This window comes from Eubalaena glacialis, chromosome 9, assembly GCF_028564815.1.
Source record: "Eubalaena glacialis isolate mEubGla1 chromosome 9, mEubGla1.1.hap2.+ XY, whole genome shotgun sequence".
NCBI lineage: Eukaryota > Metazoa > Chordata > Mammalia > Artiodactyla > Balaenidae > Eubalaena > Eubalaena glacialis.
Genome location: NC_083724.1, coordinates 98565735 through 98579590, shown reverse-complemented (window position 1 = coordinate 98579590; position 13856 = coordinate 98565735). Strand labels below are relative to the sequence as shown.

General features: G+C 47.1%; 1 protein-coding gene and 1 long non-coding RNA gene across 4 annotated transcripts in view; one reads left to right on the top strand and one right to left on the bottom strand.

Moving 5' to 3' along the window:
• Positions 1-2176: 2176 nt before the first annotated feature.
• On the bottom strand, positions 2177-5430 carry LOC133097465 (uncharacterized). Its single transcript, XR_009702012.1, has 3 exons — positions 5172-5430; positions 3498-3597; positions 2177-2475 (listed from the first exon to the last, which is right to left on the bottom strand). It is a non-coding gene; the product is annotated as an uncharacterized LOC133097465 (long non-coding RNA).
• Positions 5431-7210: 1780 nt separating this feature from the next.
• The window catches only part of IPPK (inositol-pentakisphosphate 2-kinase), a 55182-nt gene continuing 48536 nt past the window's right edge, over positions 7211-13856 (top strand). For 2 of the 3 annotated variants that reach the window (XM_061200615.1, XM_061200614.1), the window contains exon 1: positions 7269-7438. In XM_061200615.1, coding sequence (XP_061056598.1) covers positions 7358-7438 — 81 coding nt within the window. In that variant the 5' untranslated portion in view covers positions 7269-7357. Of the gene's footprint in view, positions 7439-13856 lie in introns of all 3 variants that reach the window. The other variant, XM_061200613.1, reaches the window with a different exon arrangement.

Sequence of the window (13856 nt, the reverse complement as noted above, 5' to 3'; positions counted from 1 at the left end):
CCTGGTCTGGTAATTCCAACATTCCTGCCATATCTTAGTCTGATTCTGATACTTGCTCTGTCTCTTCAGACTATGTTTTTGCCTTTATTATACCTTGTTTTTGTTGAAAGGCAGACATGGTGTACTGGGTAAAAGGAACTAAATAGGTCTCTAGTGGTATAATATAAAATGAGGAAGTGGGGGAAGTCTTCAACAGTCCTATGATTAGGTCTCAGTTTTTTGTGGGCATGTTGACCTGGGATCTGATCTTCATAAGTAGCTCTCAGTTTTTTCCCCAACTTAGGTGGGACAGGATGTTTGGAGGGGGTTGAGAGTGGGGTAGTTCCCTCCTCCACATGGAAAGCCAGAAGGGGTTGAATATTAATATTAATATTATTAATAATATTTAATATTATCAAAGGATATTACCCTTTCCCCAGGTTGGTTAGACTCTGATAGAACCCAAATAGGTTAGGCTCTGGTAAAACAGTTTCTCCTGAAGGCAGACCTTTTAGGAAGTACAGAATGCTCTGTGTGTTTCAAAATGATTACTTTTCTCCTCCTCCTGCTGGAAGCACAAGGGGATTTTTCTCCAACATTCACTGTGAGAAACCTGCTAGTGCTCCTGGAGGTAAACTTACAAAAAGTGTGGAGGCTCCCAGTGAATGGGGCCTATGGAGTTTTTAATCTCTCATACTTGTCCACACTGAGCCTCCAGCAATTAGTCAATTACAATTCAGGTTTTCCTACCCAACATTGGTTCCTGCAGAAGTCTCTGTCTGAGGGTTTCTACTCCAGTAAGCTGATTCTCTGTATCTACCTGTCTCCCCAGTTTTTGTGGCAGCAATTTGCCCTGTGACCTCACTTCTTCGACAGAGCTAAGATTTGTTGATTTTCAGTTTGTTCAGCTGTTTACTTGTTAAGATAGAGTGACAATTTCCAAGGTTTTTACACGTCAGACCAGAAACCAGAAGTCCTATTTTTAATAGGCAGCACATATATATGTACAAAATTTAAAAAGGAAAAAATGTTACACAGAGTATACTAGGATTTTTTTTTTTGCTACCATCACATTTTACTCCTAGTATGTAACTGTTACCAATTTCTTGTATCCTTTCAGATACCCTATGCTCATAGAAATATTTGGCTGATTAGATATGTATGTTTGTGTTGTATATTTTTATATGAGTGGTATCATAATGTACACAGTATCTTAAAATTTACCTTTCTCATTTAACAACGTATCTTGGAGACATTCTTCCTTTGTAATAGCTGCATACTATGTCTTTGATGGATAATTTAGATGTTTCCAACTTCCTTTTTTTTCTTTTTTAATTTGTTTTGTGCATGCAGTTTTATGACTTTTGTTGTGCTGAGATTTTTTTAGTGGTATTATGTACATTCATAATGTACATTCACCACCCTCCATCTCCAGAACTTTTTCCTCTACCCAAACTGAAACTCTGTAGCTTTTTTAACACTAATTCCGTTACCCCTCTCCCCAGTCCCTCGAAACCACCATTCTACTTTTGTCTCCATGAATTTGACTACTCTAGGTATTGATTCCTCAAGATTTTAATTTTTAATGTAGACAAAGTTATCAATCTTTTGTTTGGATTGTACTTTTCTGTGTTGTCTAAGATCATAATGATGCCCTGGGATGCCCTTATTTGAAGGGTTGGGCCTCCTTAGTCATGCTGTGGCACCATCACCCTTTCCCCTGGACTTTCCTGGAGTGTAAAAGCTGGAGAAAGGAGAAGGTGGATGGGGAGCAGAAATTCTGGGCATCAGACCCCAGGAGAGTGACTAATTCAGGTAACAGTATGCCCAACATCATCATATCCCTGTGTGGAAAGAGGCCAAGTTCCCTCCAAGGACTCTTGACTCACCTTCCAGTCAGGATACCTTGGAGTTGGTGGGATTACCTGAGGTCAGCAGTTCAGGTGGCCTGAATATCCTGGAGTCCACCCTCAAGAGCACCTGCCTAATTCTATGTAGTTGAGCATCCTGAGGCCATTGCATGCAGAGCTTTATTATTTTTTTCTAATTACAAAGATAACTCATACATTTTATGCCAAATTCAAACGTTACAGACACATGTAGTGTACTCAATGCACATCACCTGTGGTCCCATCCCCAAAGAAAATCTCAGTACACAGCAAGGCACCTATTTCTTTTTTTTTTTTTTTTAGGTTTATTTATTTATTTTGGCTGTGCCAGGTCTTAGTTGTGGTTTGTTTGTTTGTTTATTTATTTATGTATGTAGGCTGCGCCGGGTCTTAGTTGCAGCACGTGGGATCTTCGTTGCGGCATCTTTTAGTTGCTGCATGTGGGATCTTTAGTTGTGGCATGTGGGCTTCTTAGTTACAGCATGCATGTGGGATCTAGTTCCCGGATGAGGGATCCAACACGGGCCCCCTGCATTGGGACTGCGGAGTCTTACTCACTGGACCACCAGGGAAGTCCCAGGCACCTATTTCTTGATGTTTTTCTTTTCTATTCAAAAACAAACACCTATTTCTGTATTAAACATACCATGGCCATCTTTCCATATTCATACATAGTGATAGATCTATCTAATTTAAAAAGTATTGAGAATGTATTCATTTAAATTTTTATTACAGAAGTGTTACATGAATACATACTCTGAGTCAACAACATACAAATATAAGAGGAAAGTGACATTCTTCTTTCGTTTCTCCTGCTCTCCTCTTCCCAGATGGGAAAATTTCCTTTCCCTTTTCTTTGCATTTACACACAGACACAACACATACACACACACTTGTTTCACTTAACCATAGACCTTGAACATCTTTCATGTCAGTACATACCTAACTCATTTCCTTACTGCCTGTATAATTTTCAAGTATACCATAATTCAGTGGTTCTGGGATTCATGTGGGGAAGTTGTTAGAACACGGGTTGCTAAGCCCCCCTGCAAGTCTTCCGCTGGGGTGGGCTGGTGCAGCCTGAGGCTGTCCTGAGGTGCCCACATTGGGAACCAAGTCCTGTCCGTCACTCTTGTGTTTGTACAAACATCCTGTACATATCTCTGAGCACTGGAGGGTTTTGTAGGGTAATTTGTAGGCATGGAAATGGGTCAAAGGGGATTAGCTATAGCTACAATACTTTTAATGATATGGCCAAACTGGGCTCCAACAATGCAGACCCTCTCCTCCACAGTGCATACGTCCTGCCTGTCCCTTGTATACCACCCATATCAAACATTGTGCAAAATTGCTTTTGTTTTGCCAGTTTGATATATATTTTAAGATATATACTTATTTTAATTATTTAATTATGAAAGAAGCTGAACAATGAATGCCTTCCTTTTAGTGAACTTTTAATTTTGGAATTTAGATTTATAGAAATGTTGCAAGATAGTACCAAGTTCCCAAATGCCCTATCCCAACTTCCCACCATGTTAACATACCTAACTATGGTACATTTCCCAGAACAAAGAAATTAACAGTGATCCATTACTATTAACTAAACTCCAGATTTTATTTGGATTTTACCAGTGTTCCCACCAATGTCCTTTTCTGTTCCAGCATCCCACGTTGCATTTAGATGTCTTGTCTCCTTAGGCTCCTCTGGTCTGTCCATGTCTCCTATGACCTGGGCAGTTACAAAGACTCTTGGTCAGTTATTCTGCCAAATTTCTCTCAATTTGGGTCTGTCTGATGTTTCTCTAATGCTTAGACAGGGATTATAGGTTTAGGGGTGAGGGGAATACCACAGAGGTGAAGTGCCTTTCTCATCATGTCATGTCATATCAAGGGATACATGATATCGCATGCTTCCTTCAAAAATAAAAACTGTTTAGTAAGGAAAATTCCAGACACACATAAAAATAGGAAGAATAGAGTAAGTACTCATCACTGGGCTCCCAGTCACTAGTGTTTTGCCACTTTGGTTCTGGATGGCTTTTCAATGTGGTTGGAAGATGAGTTTCCCATCTCATCTTTCTTCCTTTTCTCTTCTCCTCTTTCCTTCCTTCCTCTCTCTCTCATTTCCTTTTTCAAACAGAAAGGGGACACTGATTAACTGTGGTGGGAATCTAGCTGGGACCTAGATGGAGGAGCATAAAGAATCTAGGCAAAATGTCCTCATGTAGGAATCCCAGCTAATGATGGCCTTTTGGTCTTTGCTTCACTTCTAGCTTTTTCTTGAAGAGGTGACTGCTCCAGCCCAGGGTACCCTTATTATTAGCTTGGACTCTAGGATCTGAGTGAAAGGAACCCAACTCAAATTGTTTAAGCAAAAGATAGAATTCACTAGCTCAGAAAATTAAAATAAACTGAGTTGGACTCAATCCTCTGGCTCACTTTGTGTCCCCTTTCTTGCCACTTTCCAGCTGTTTCCCCTCTGTTGCTGCCACCTGTGGTGCCTGGATCACTGCTGACAGCATGTGGTGACCCCCCCAGCTTCTCAGCTGAGGTTGATTCTCCCCACAGTCATTTCAGTGCAAGCCAAAGGCGTGCGCTTCGTTGGATAAACCTGGATTACTTCCCTGCGCTTCCTGAACCAACCACTGGGAATGTAATTCTTGATTGCACAGCCTTGAGGCTAGAATCAAGTTCATTTAAGTCAGACCACATGAGTTAAATAAAGGAAAAGGTACTTCCCCTAATAAAAACTGGGTTTATGCTATAAAAAAGAAGGGAGTGTGGATCCAGGGTATGAAAAACAACTGATAAACCCTGTTTATCTGGGACACCTTTCTCACGTCTTTCTTTTCCAGCCTTTCCTTCTCCCAACCCCTGCAGATGAGCCCACTCTCCTTTGTGTCCCTCACTGTTACCCCACCATGATTCTTTCAAAGCACTTGTCCCTTTGATAAGGTGGGTGTGGTCCACCCTAGGAGCATCTGTGGAGAATTTTTAAACAATCATAAAATCAAGATTTAATCTTTTAAATAACCAAACACTAGTAATTCTAAACAGTGTCAGTGATAAAATGTTCCTTGAAAGAAAAAAACCCAACAAACCAAGATACAGAACATTTCCAGCACCACAGAGGCTTCCTTAAGGAAATGTTTTAATACTTAACAATCTGATCTGAATTCTGCATTCACAGATGCTGAGAAAATCTCAGACATGTTTAGGGTCCCCTGGCCTTGTGGTGGTGTAGGAAGGCCTTCTCACCCTTTGTGAGTGTCCCCCCACCCCCACCCCTTGGGGATTACTTACCTCCAGGAGTGGGCTGTTTCTGCCCCCATTTCTCGACCATCCCTGGAGTGGGGCCTGAGCCTACCTGGGCCAGTCCTTTGGGGCCCAGGGTGGGGGAGATGTTCAAAGCTATCAGCTCATTTTCCTGACTCACTGGCTTCATTTCACTACTATTCCCAAGGCCTTGCCAGGTGCTCTAAGCTGTTCTCAGAGTAGGGTCTGCAGGTCTTTCCTTGTTGAACCACATACCTGAGGCTGGGTTTTCTTCATATACTTCAACCCTAGCAATATATTGCAACAGATTCAATGCAGAAGCAGATGTGAGACTCCAGCTATCGTCTATGAAGCCAGACTTTAAAGAAATTTGCAAAAATGTAAAACATTTGCCACTCTTCTCTATATTTTGGGGAATTATAGCTACTTTTCTAAAAAAGGTAATGTTTATTTTAAAATGAAAATAATTTTTAAAAATTTGTTTTAATTTATAATATGGTAAACATGGAAAGATATAACCCATATTAGCAAAAACTTTTTGAGGCCCTCAATCTTTTTTTTTTTTTTTGGCCACACCACGCTGCTTGAGGGATTTTAGTTCCCCGACCAGGGACTGAACCTGGACCCTTGGCAGTAAGAGCGTGGAGTCCTAACCACTGCACTGCCAGGGAACTCCCGTCAATCATTTTTAAAGAGTATAAAATGGTCTTGAGAGTAAGAGTCTGAGAATCGCTAATCTAATTTAATCCTCATAGCAGCTCTATGAGGTGGTATCATTAGTCCCACGTCAACAGTGAATAAATTGAGGCCCAGAGAAAGGAAGAGATCTGCCCTTTGCTTCACTGCCATTAAGTGGCAAGGGCAGAATTCAAACCTCCTGCTCAAGGTGCATCCCTCAAGATTCAACGAAACCTACTCCTCCTGTAGGCAGATAGGGTAGGGGAGGTCCCCGGAGAAAGAAATCCAGGCATGGCTTTCTCGACATAAGAAAAGCCATTGTTGGCCTAAGTCATTTTAAGCCTGGCCACAACGCTTGCCCTTCAACAGGTCTCAGTAATGATCTTAAGAGAAAAAAAGAACAAACTGTTATCAGGCAAGAGAAGTAACAGTAGCAAAGATAATGTATCAGTAGTAAAGACTCTCAATTCTGTTTCAATGGTAAAGATTAGTCTGAAGTGCTCAACTACCAGATCAGTTGGGACCCAAGGGATGATGTAGACCTTTTCCGACCCTCATGACTTCAACTAAAGCTTGGACTCCGACTGCCCAAGCCCTTTATGAATACGCATGTTCCCTTAGCTTAAAACTTCCTCAATTTTGCTACCTGGGGAGACACTGCTTTGGGAAAAAGCCGCAGCATTCTCCTTACTTGTTGCAAGTAATAAATCCTTCCTTCTCCCACTCTTTGTCTTCTGGCTTGACACCCACCAAAAGGCAAAGCCAGTTTTTCAGGTAACACTCCCAACAAGAGCGCCATTTAGAAGTCCACTTGCCTCTCTGAGCTACGTATCCTCATTTGTAAGGTGTGGACCACAATGTTTCTACTTCCTGGGACTACTGGGGTGATTCTGCATCAGGTAAAGAGCAAACGAGGATATTAATAACCCGATGAGCGAGAAATGTATCCCATTCTACAGAAAAGAAGGCTGAGGCCCCATGACTGAGCGGGCTCCAGCTCTAGGGACCACCCGCCCCCGGCCCGCCTGGACCGTCCCCTTCCAAGCTCCCGGCTTGCCTGGACGTCCCCCGCCCCCAGCCTCACTGGGACACCCTGGCTCCTAGCGCGCCAGTACGACTCTAATCCCAGCCCGCCTGGACTCATGCTCCCCAGCAGGCCAGTCCTGGTCGCCGGGTAGCAGCCGACTCCTCCCGCTTGCCTCACTTCCGGCGCCCAGGCCGGAAGCCTCCCTTCCGGTTCTCAAGATCGCGCTCCGGAAGTGAGTCACTGTGCCAGCACCTAAGATGGCCGCCAGTCCATCCACCACAGTGGTCAACAGAGGAGAAGCGGGCGCGAACCCGGAAGTTGCCCGGCTCGGCCATGGGAGATGTCGGGGGCGTGGCTTCCGGCGGCCAGCGCCTACGAGTGCGGGCGGCTGGGTCTAGCTGAGGCGGCGGCTGACAGGAGCTCCTCCCCGGTCGGCTGCGGCTGGTGCCTAGGCGAACCAGCGGCCCCCAGCTCGTGGCCCCGCGAGGCTCCAGGGCCGCACCGTGGGATGGACGAGGGGAAGATGGACGAAAATGAATGGGGGTACCACGGTGAAGGCAACAAGAGCCTAGTGGTGGCCCACGCACAGGTGAGCGGTTGACTGTCGGCGCGGTTCAGGGCCCTTACCCTACTCCCGGTGGGTTCCGCGTCCCCCAAGCACCCCCTCCGCTCAGGTCGGTTCTGCATCCCCTCAGGACCCACTACCCCCGGATCGGTTCCCCAGCAGCCCTCCTTCCGGTCGGTTGCGCGTTCCCGCAGTGTCACTGCCCCGTGATAAGTTTCGCGTCTCCCCAGCATCACCCCTCCCCGTCGGGTCAGTTCCGCGTCTCGCTGGTGTCACCGCCTTCCCCCAGATCAGTTCCGCGTCCCCCCAGCGCTCTCCTTCCCCTAGGTTGGTGCCATGTCTCCCCAGCACTCTCCTCCCTCCAGATCGGTTCCCTGTTCCCCCAGTGTCACCTTTTCCCCCCGGGTTTGTTCCGCGTCCTTCCAACGCGCCCCATCCCGGCTTCACACGGTGCCGCCTCCGACTGCCCAGCTGCGGTGAGGCCGTCCGGAGTAGCCTTAGGGAAGATACAGGGTACCGGCAAGGTCAGAAGAAAGAAGCAAAGTGCTTGGGGTGCTGTTACCTCCCTGAGATGCAGGGAATTGCTATTCTCCTGCTGCTGTTGTTAATATTAATGGAGCATTGTCTGCAGGTTCTTCTCCAGAGTCTTTTAGAATTTAAAGAATTTCCCTTTCTTAATTCAGTAAGGAAGAGAGTTTCAGAGAGTGCAGTGAGGACTCCCAGTGAGTTGAATCCGGGAAGAGAAGCTTGTGGATTTGTGTGAAGGCCCAGATCTCTCTGACATCTTGCTGTCTGATACAACCAGGCAGGAATGTGGTGGGCTGGGGGAGGAGTGATAGGTGTCATTGAGGGCTTAAGAGTATGGGAGTTGCAGTTACACAGAGCTGGGCAGAATCCCAGTTCTACCACTGCCTGGCTCAGGCTCAGTTTCTGCATTTGCAAAGTGGAACTAGTAACAGAATCCCCTTTGCAGAATTGCTAGAAAGATGAGGAGCTGGACAAGTTATGCAAGTGATAACTATCATCCACCTTGGACTTGGCGGTTAATAGCTCCGACCCAGCCCAAGAGCTCCTACGGGGAGCTCATCTTCCAATTCCTCAGTAAGATTGCATGGTATATCTTCACTTTATGTAAAGCTAATTAAGGCTTCTTTTGGCTAATGTACTGAGTTTCAAAAGTAGCATCAGATGAAGTAGCAAGTTCCAGACTCAGCGTAAAAGAACACCAGGCCTTGTGCACTCAGATGCCTTTTCCATTGTCCCTGACAAGCATGTGTCTACCCTCCAGGGCAACTGGCCCCTTCCCTTGTTGCACAGCCCCAGGTGTTAGGGTCATGTTTCTTTTTCCTTCCCCCCCCCCCCCTTTTAAACTGAGTCATCAGGCTATCCTGTACCTGTTCTCTTCATTATTTTAAATCTAAATTTGCTTTACTATGCTCATTCCTGCTTGGTTGTTGTTAGCTCATCATTTGAATTTGAAGATTATCATCACGAGTAGTCTTGTAAGAAAAGGTTCCCACCAAGTGAAGGTGCTGAGTAAAGGGAGAACTCTGCCCCTTGAGTGTGGAGAAACCTTTGTGCTTTGCCTGGGCCTTGAGGGAGGACAGAGCCCTGGAAGGCAGCTTTCAGGACCCTGCTGTGCCCAAGGAGAGGGTGTGTGTGTGTGTGAGTGGGATAGAAGAAGGTGGGTGAGCACCAAGTTTTTCTGCTCCCATGGGTGGACTCTCCAGACCCACCTCGTTCATTCTGAAGTAGAGGGTGACCCTCACCAGGTTTCTTTCAGATCGGGAGACGGTCTCTTTCTCAGAGGGGGCATCATCTACTTTCAGAATTGAAAGGTCCTTAAAAAGTGGTGAGTCTGTCCCCTCTCCTTTCCAGTGTCAGAACCCGACATACCTTCAGCCAGCCAGTCCTGAGGCCTGGCATCTGCACTGGAGGAACATGGGATAAGACACAGACAGACAGCCTTCCAGGCTGGTGGGTTGGGAGGCTTCCAGGAGCACAGGACTTGTAGAAAATGGGGCCTGGATATGGAGGAGCTAAGTGCAGGCCGAAGGAGGGCCATAGTGTGGGGTGTGCTCAGGGTTGGGCAGTAAGAGATGACAGTGTGAGACCTGAACGGTATGCCAGTTCTTGACAGGTTGCTGTCAGTTTTCCTGTGGCCCAGTGCTCAGCATCCTTGGGTCCAGCTGTACAATTTAACCCTTTCCCAGGCACTGGCCCTTGGCCCTGGCACTGACCCTCTGAGGTGCTCCAAGGCTGTGGCCAACCTGACACTGTACTCTACTGGGTGCCTGGAGTCCCCGGCACTGACCCTGCGGGGGGTCTTGGGCAAGGACATTTCCCTTGTGGGCACGCACTTTCCTTTCCTTACTGTAGCCTGAGGGTGCTGTCACTTGTTCTAGTGGCTGTGCCATACTTGTGTTCATGCTGAGCTGTGGTCACGAAGCCTGGCGCTGCCCTCAAGTGCGCTGCTGCCAAGTGGGATTTCTGTCCGTGTGGTGGTGTTGCTTTTTCATCTGCAGTGACCCTTCTTTACCTTGGTCTTGTTCGCTTTGGCTTGGCATCCTGTCCTGTGAAGATCACTGTAAGTCTGGTTTGTCATTTGATCTCGTATGTGCCTTCAGTTGGGGGAGTCACCCAGGGCAGGCCAGGCAGAGACTCCTCCCCAGGCACTGAGCTGCCTTCCAGCTGCCCTTGCCTCTGGGGTGCAGGGCAAACAGGGGCCCACTCCCTTCATCACACTAAGCTGTTGTGACGTTTTCCTCCTTATTGACAGAGGTAACATGAAAGACCCGCCAACCAAGATCTTTTATCAAAAGTTTGTTCCTGATCTTTCAGGTTTTATAGCCTTTCTAAGATTCTGATCGGGCTTCAGATCCTTTCTGCAATTGTTTTGATGCCCTGGGGTGTTTGTCCTGAAGATATGGGGTTCAGGCAGTCAGGAGCTGTGTGTTTCTCTTCTCTTGTGTTTTAGGATTTGTAGATCATACTTCTTAATGGAGCTGTTGGAAGCAAATGAGTTGTTCTCTCTTTTTTTTTTTTTTTCTTTCTTTCTTTTTTTAATGGCGTATTCCCAAGTCCTGGGCTTAATTTTCTCCTGAATCTAGTAGAAAGACTCTTAACGTTCTGTTGCCTATAGTATTTTCTTTTAACAAGTAACTTATTCTGCATTTGAGATTTTTAATATTCATACAGGTTGATACAGCTGATGTGACTTCTTGGTGATGTCTCATTGGAGAGCTGTGCATGTAACCCTGTCTTTATTCCTGGGATCACCTGCAGTTGAATGGTTAGGATTTGTTATTTCCAAAATATATTCCCTTTGGTGGTTTCCAGTCCTGGCCTTGGTGAGTGCTGAGCTCTGCCTTTCTAGCATGTGGGGGTCTGCTGGTCTAGGTCTGGTATCCTAAGGTGGCATGGTCACTTCCCCCGCCCCGACAATACCTTCTTCCTCCTCAGCAGAACTCAGGACAGCAGCTGCCCCTTTTACCAGGAAGGTAAGGAAGGTTTCTGTGTCTGCTGCAGAAGGACGAGACCACAGCACTGGGTCACCTACCTCTTGGTTTGTTTGGACACCTGCTCTGTGGCCATCATGTGGCCTTGGAGAGCCTGGGGTCCTTGAAGGCTCCCCTCTACAACACCCTCACTGTGCGTTCCATGCATTTGTGGTGTGTCTTTATAAAACATTCTGATTCTCTTCTGGCTGTTGGATTTTCCATCCTTTAGGGACCATCTGAACACCTCTTCTGCTGCAGCCCCTGAGTGTCCTGTCCCCAAATGTCACCTGGGCTTACACCTCCACTGTCCTGTCCCCCACCTCACAACTTGCATCTGTGTCTGCTTCAGTCCTAAGGCAGCTGTGGGTCCATACAGGCAGGTGAAACTTGGGAAGGAAAATGTCCTGCCCATTCCAGACACCTGCTGTCCCCACCTGTGGTCTCCACCTCCTGTCTGGCCTCCCTTCGGAGTCCTTGGCTCCCCTCTATGACAGGGGTTCCCAACCCCCGGGCTGTGGACCGGTATGGGTCCGAGGCCTGTTAGGAACCAGGCCACACAGCAGGAGGTGAGTGGCGGGCAAGCGAGCGAAGCTTCATCTGCCGCTCCCCATCGCTGACGTTACTGCCTGGACCACCCACCCCCCGGCCCCTGCCGTGGAAAAATTGTCTTCCACAAAACTGGTCCCTGGTGCCAAAAAGGTTGGGGACAGTTGCTCTATGAGATGTCTCGAGTCACCCTCCATCTGTTCTGTCTGAGGCTGTCAGCCCAACAATGCATCCCACACCTTGTCCCTCTTATCCTTCTCTGGGCCCTGGGGTATGTTTCTGGTTGCCTCTGGTCAGCAGAGCCAAGTGACTTGGCTTGGTATTCTGTCACAGGTATTCTGATGGAAGACCTGGGCTGTGCCCGAGTTGGGTGTCTGTGGGTGGTGGCCTCACTGAGAAGCAGGGCTGAGCCATTTTGGGATGCCTGGGGCAGCACCCTGAGGGTCGATTCCTTCTGTTGTTGTGTTTATCTTAGTCTCCCTTTCCCTTGAAAGTTGCCTGATCTCTGCTTCCCTGGGGTCTTCTTGGGGCCCCATCCTGAGTTATATCCTCACTCTGGTGGAAGACCTGACTTGGGCTTGTCCTCCAGCAGTGAGGCTTCAGCGATTGATCACTTCACACCTCGTCTTTGCCAAGAGGCCCTGGAGTCTTAGTTCCACCCACAAGTTTCCTTCCTTGGGCTTCACATGGGCAGATGACCCTTTTATATATTGTTTTTGTGGTCTTTTATTTTTATTTAATACCAAGCATTTGTTCCTCTCTTTGCTCCAGAAAATACAGAATACTAGAAGGAAGAAAGTAAAAAGCATCCAATGTCTCCCTACTAAGAAAAGAATTTTTGTTAACACTTGGTGCACTTCCTTCTATTATATGCTTTTATTGGGTACTTAAGCATCCTATCTGTCTGTTTTTGTTTTCTGCTTTTTCACTCAACCCTACAGCATAAATATGTAGATAATTCTTCAGACAAGTTTTTAAGGCTGCAGAGCACTTAGGCAGCCAGAGTTCCTGTGCTGTCAGACATTCACATTGTTGTGCTTTTAGAGCTGTTTTGAGCCAGGCTTTGCTGATGTCTCGGTGTTTTGAGGACTTGGGTGGGTTCTCAGAGGGGATCGAAGGAACATCTCCTAGGCCTCCTGGCACATGACATGCCAGTACTCCCCCACCCCCGCCATGGCCTGGGACCCTCACAGCACTGAATGCTTTCTACTCCTTTTATAGGTGGCGTGTTGTACGTTTTGAGGTTGTTTAATGTGTATGTGTTTATATGTGTCATTTCTCCATTCACTGACTTTTTCAGCTTGTTAAAATCTTTGATTTTCATCTAGTGTTCCACGGTATGAGAGAGCACACCATGATTTTCTGTCCTCAAGGACAGAAAAGGTGTGGCCCTGGCCTAAGATTCCCTGTCCTGCTTTGAAACAGGGAAGAGCTGCCTCTGCCCCAGACTGTGCAGAAACTCTTGTTAAGCCCCTCTTCTTAGTCTCACCCTTTTCTCTTCACGTTCTTAGCATTTTATCCTAGACACTATGAAGAAGGTATGTTTTAAAATCTGGTTTCAGATATTTAGTTTAAAAGGAAAGGAGTTGTTTCCTTCACAACTGGTTAAGACCATGTGAGCTGGCAGGGCCCTGGTGCTTACCAGATTATGCGTTGGTTTCGGCTCCTTCATGGGAATCTCCCCGTGGGTGGCTGGATCAGTCCCACTCCATGCCATGGGTGGCCCTTGGACTAACTGCATCTTTGTGCCAACCAGGGCTGGTGAGGTTGATTTCTCACCTTTTCTCTGCTGTCCACTTGAATAGGTGTTATCTGGTCCCATGGCCAGCCTCGTGGCATGTAACAGGGCCACCAACCCAGCCCAGTCAGACCTTTACAAGGGGCAGTTAGCACTCGCCATCCAGAACAGGTGTGCCTACTGAGTGCTTGTGTTTGTGGAGACTGGCCTTCAAGGCTGACACTGCAGCTCCTATGGGGCAGGTGGGCAGTTTCTGGCGACGGTTTTAAATGGGTCCCTAGAGAAAGCAATTTTCCTTGAAGCGGACACAACATGACACTCAGAATTTCTTAGCAGGTCTTGAGAAACAGTGAAGTCCAGGTGAGAAGTGAGGGTGCTTTTAGGGGGGCTGAGTTTCTGGAAAGTTGCCTAGAATTAGGGTTTCTGCATATCAACTTTTGTTTTTCCTTGAATTTTGATGGACTCCTTGGCCAGTTGATGCCCATGATCGAATATTGATGTCTGCCTGGATTTGGGAGGGGTTAGGGGCATGTGCACGTCCTCGACCTTTGCTTCCCCAAGTCTGGGCTTGGGACTCAGGGAGGTGATGGATGTCTGGGGTTTTGAGAGGAGTGTGTGTCATCTGAGTGAGGCAGGAAGTGCCAGGGGGGCTGTGGGC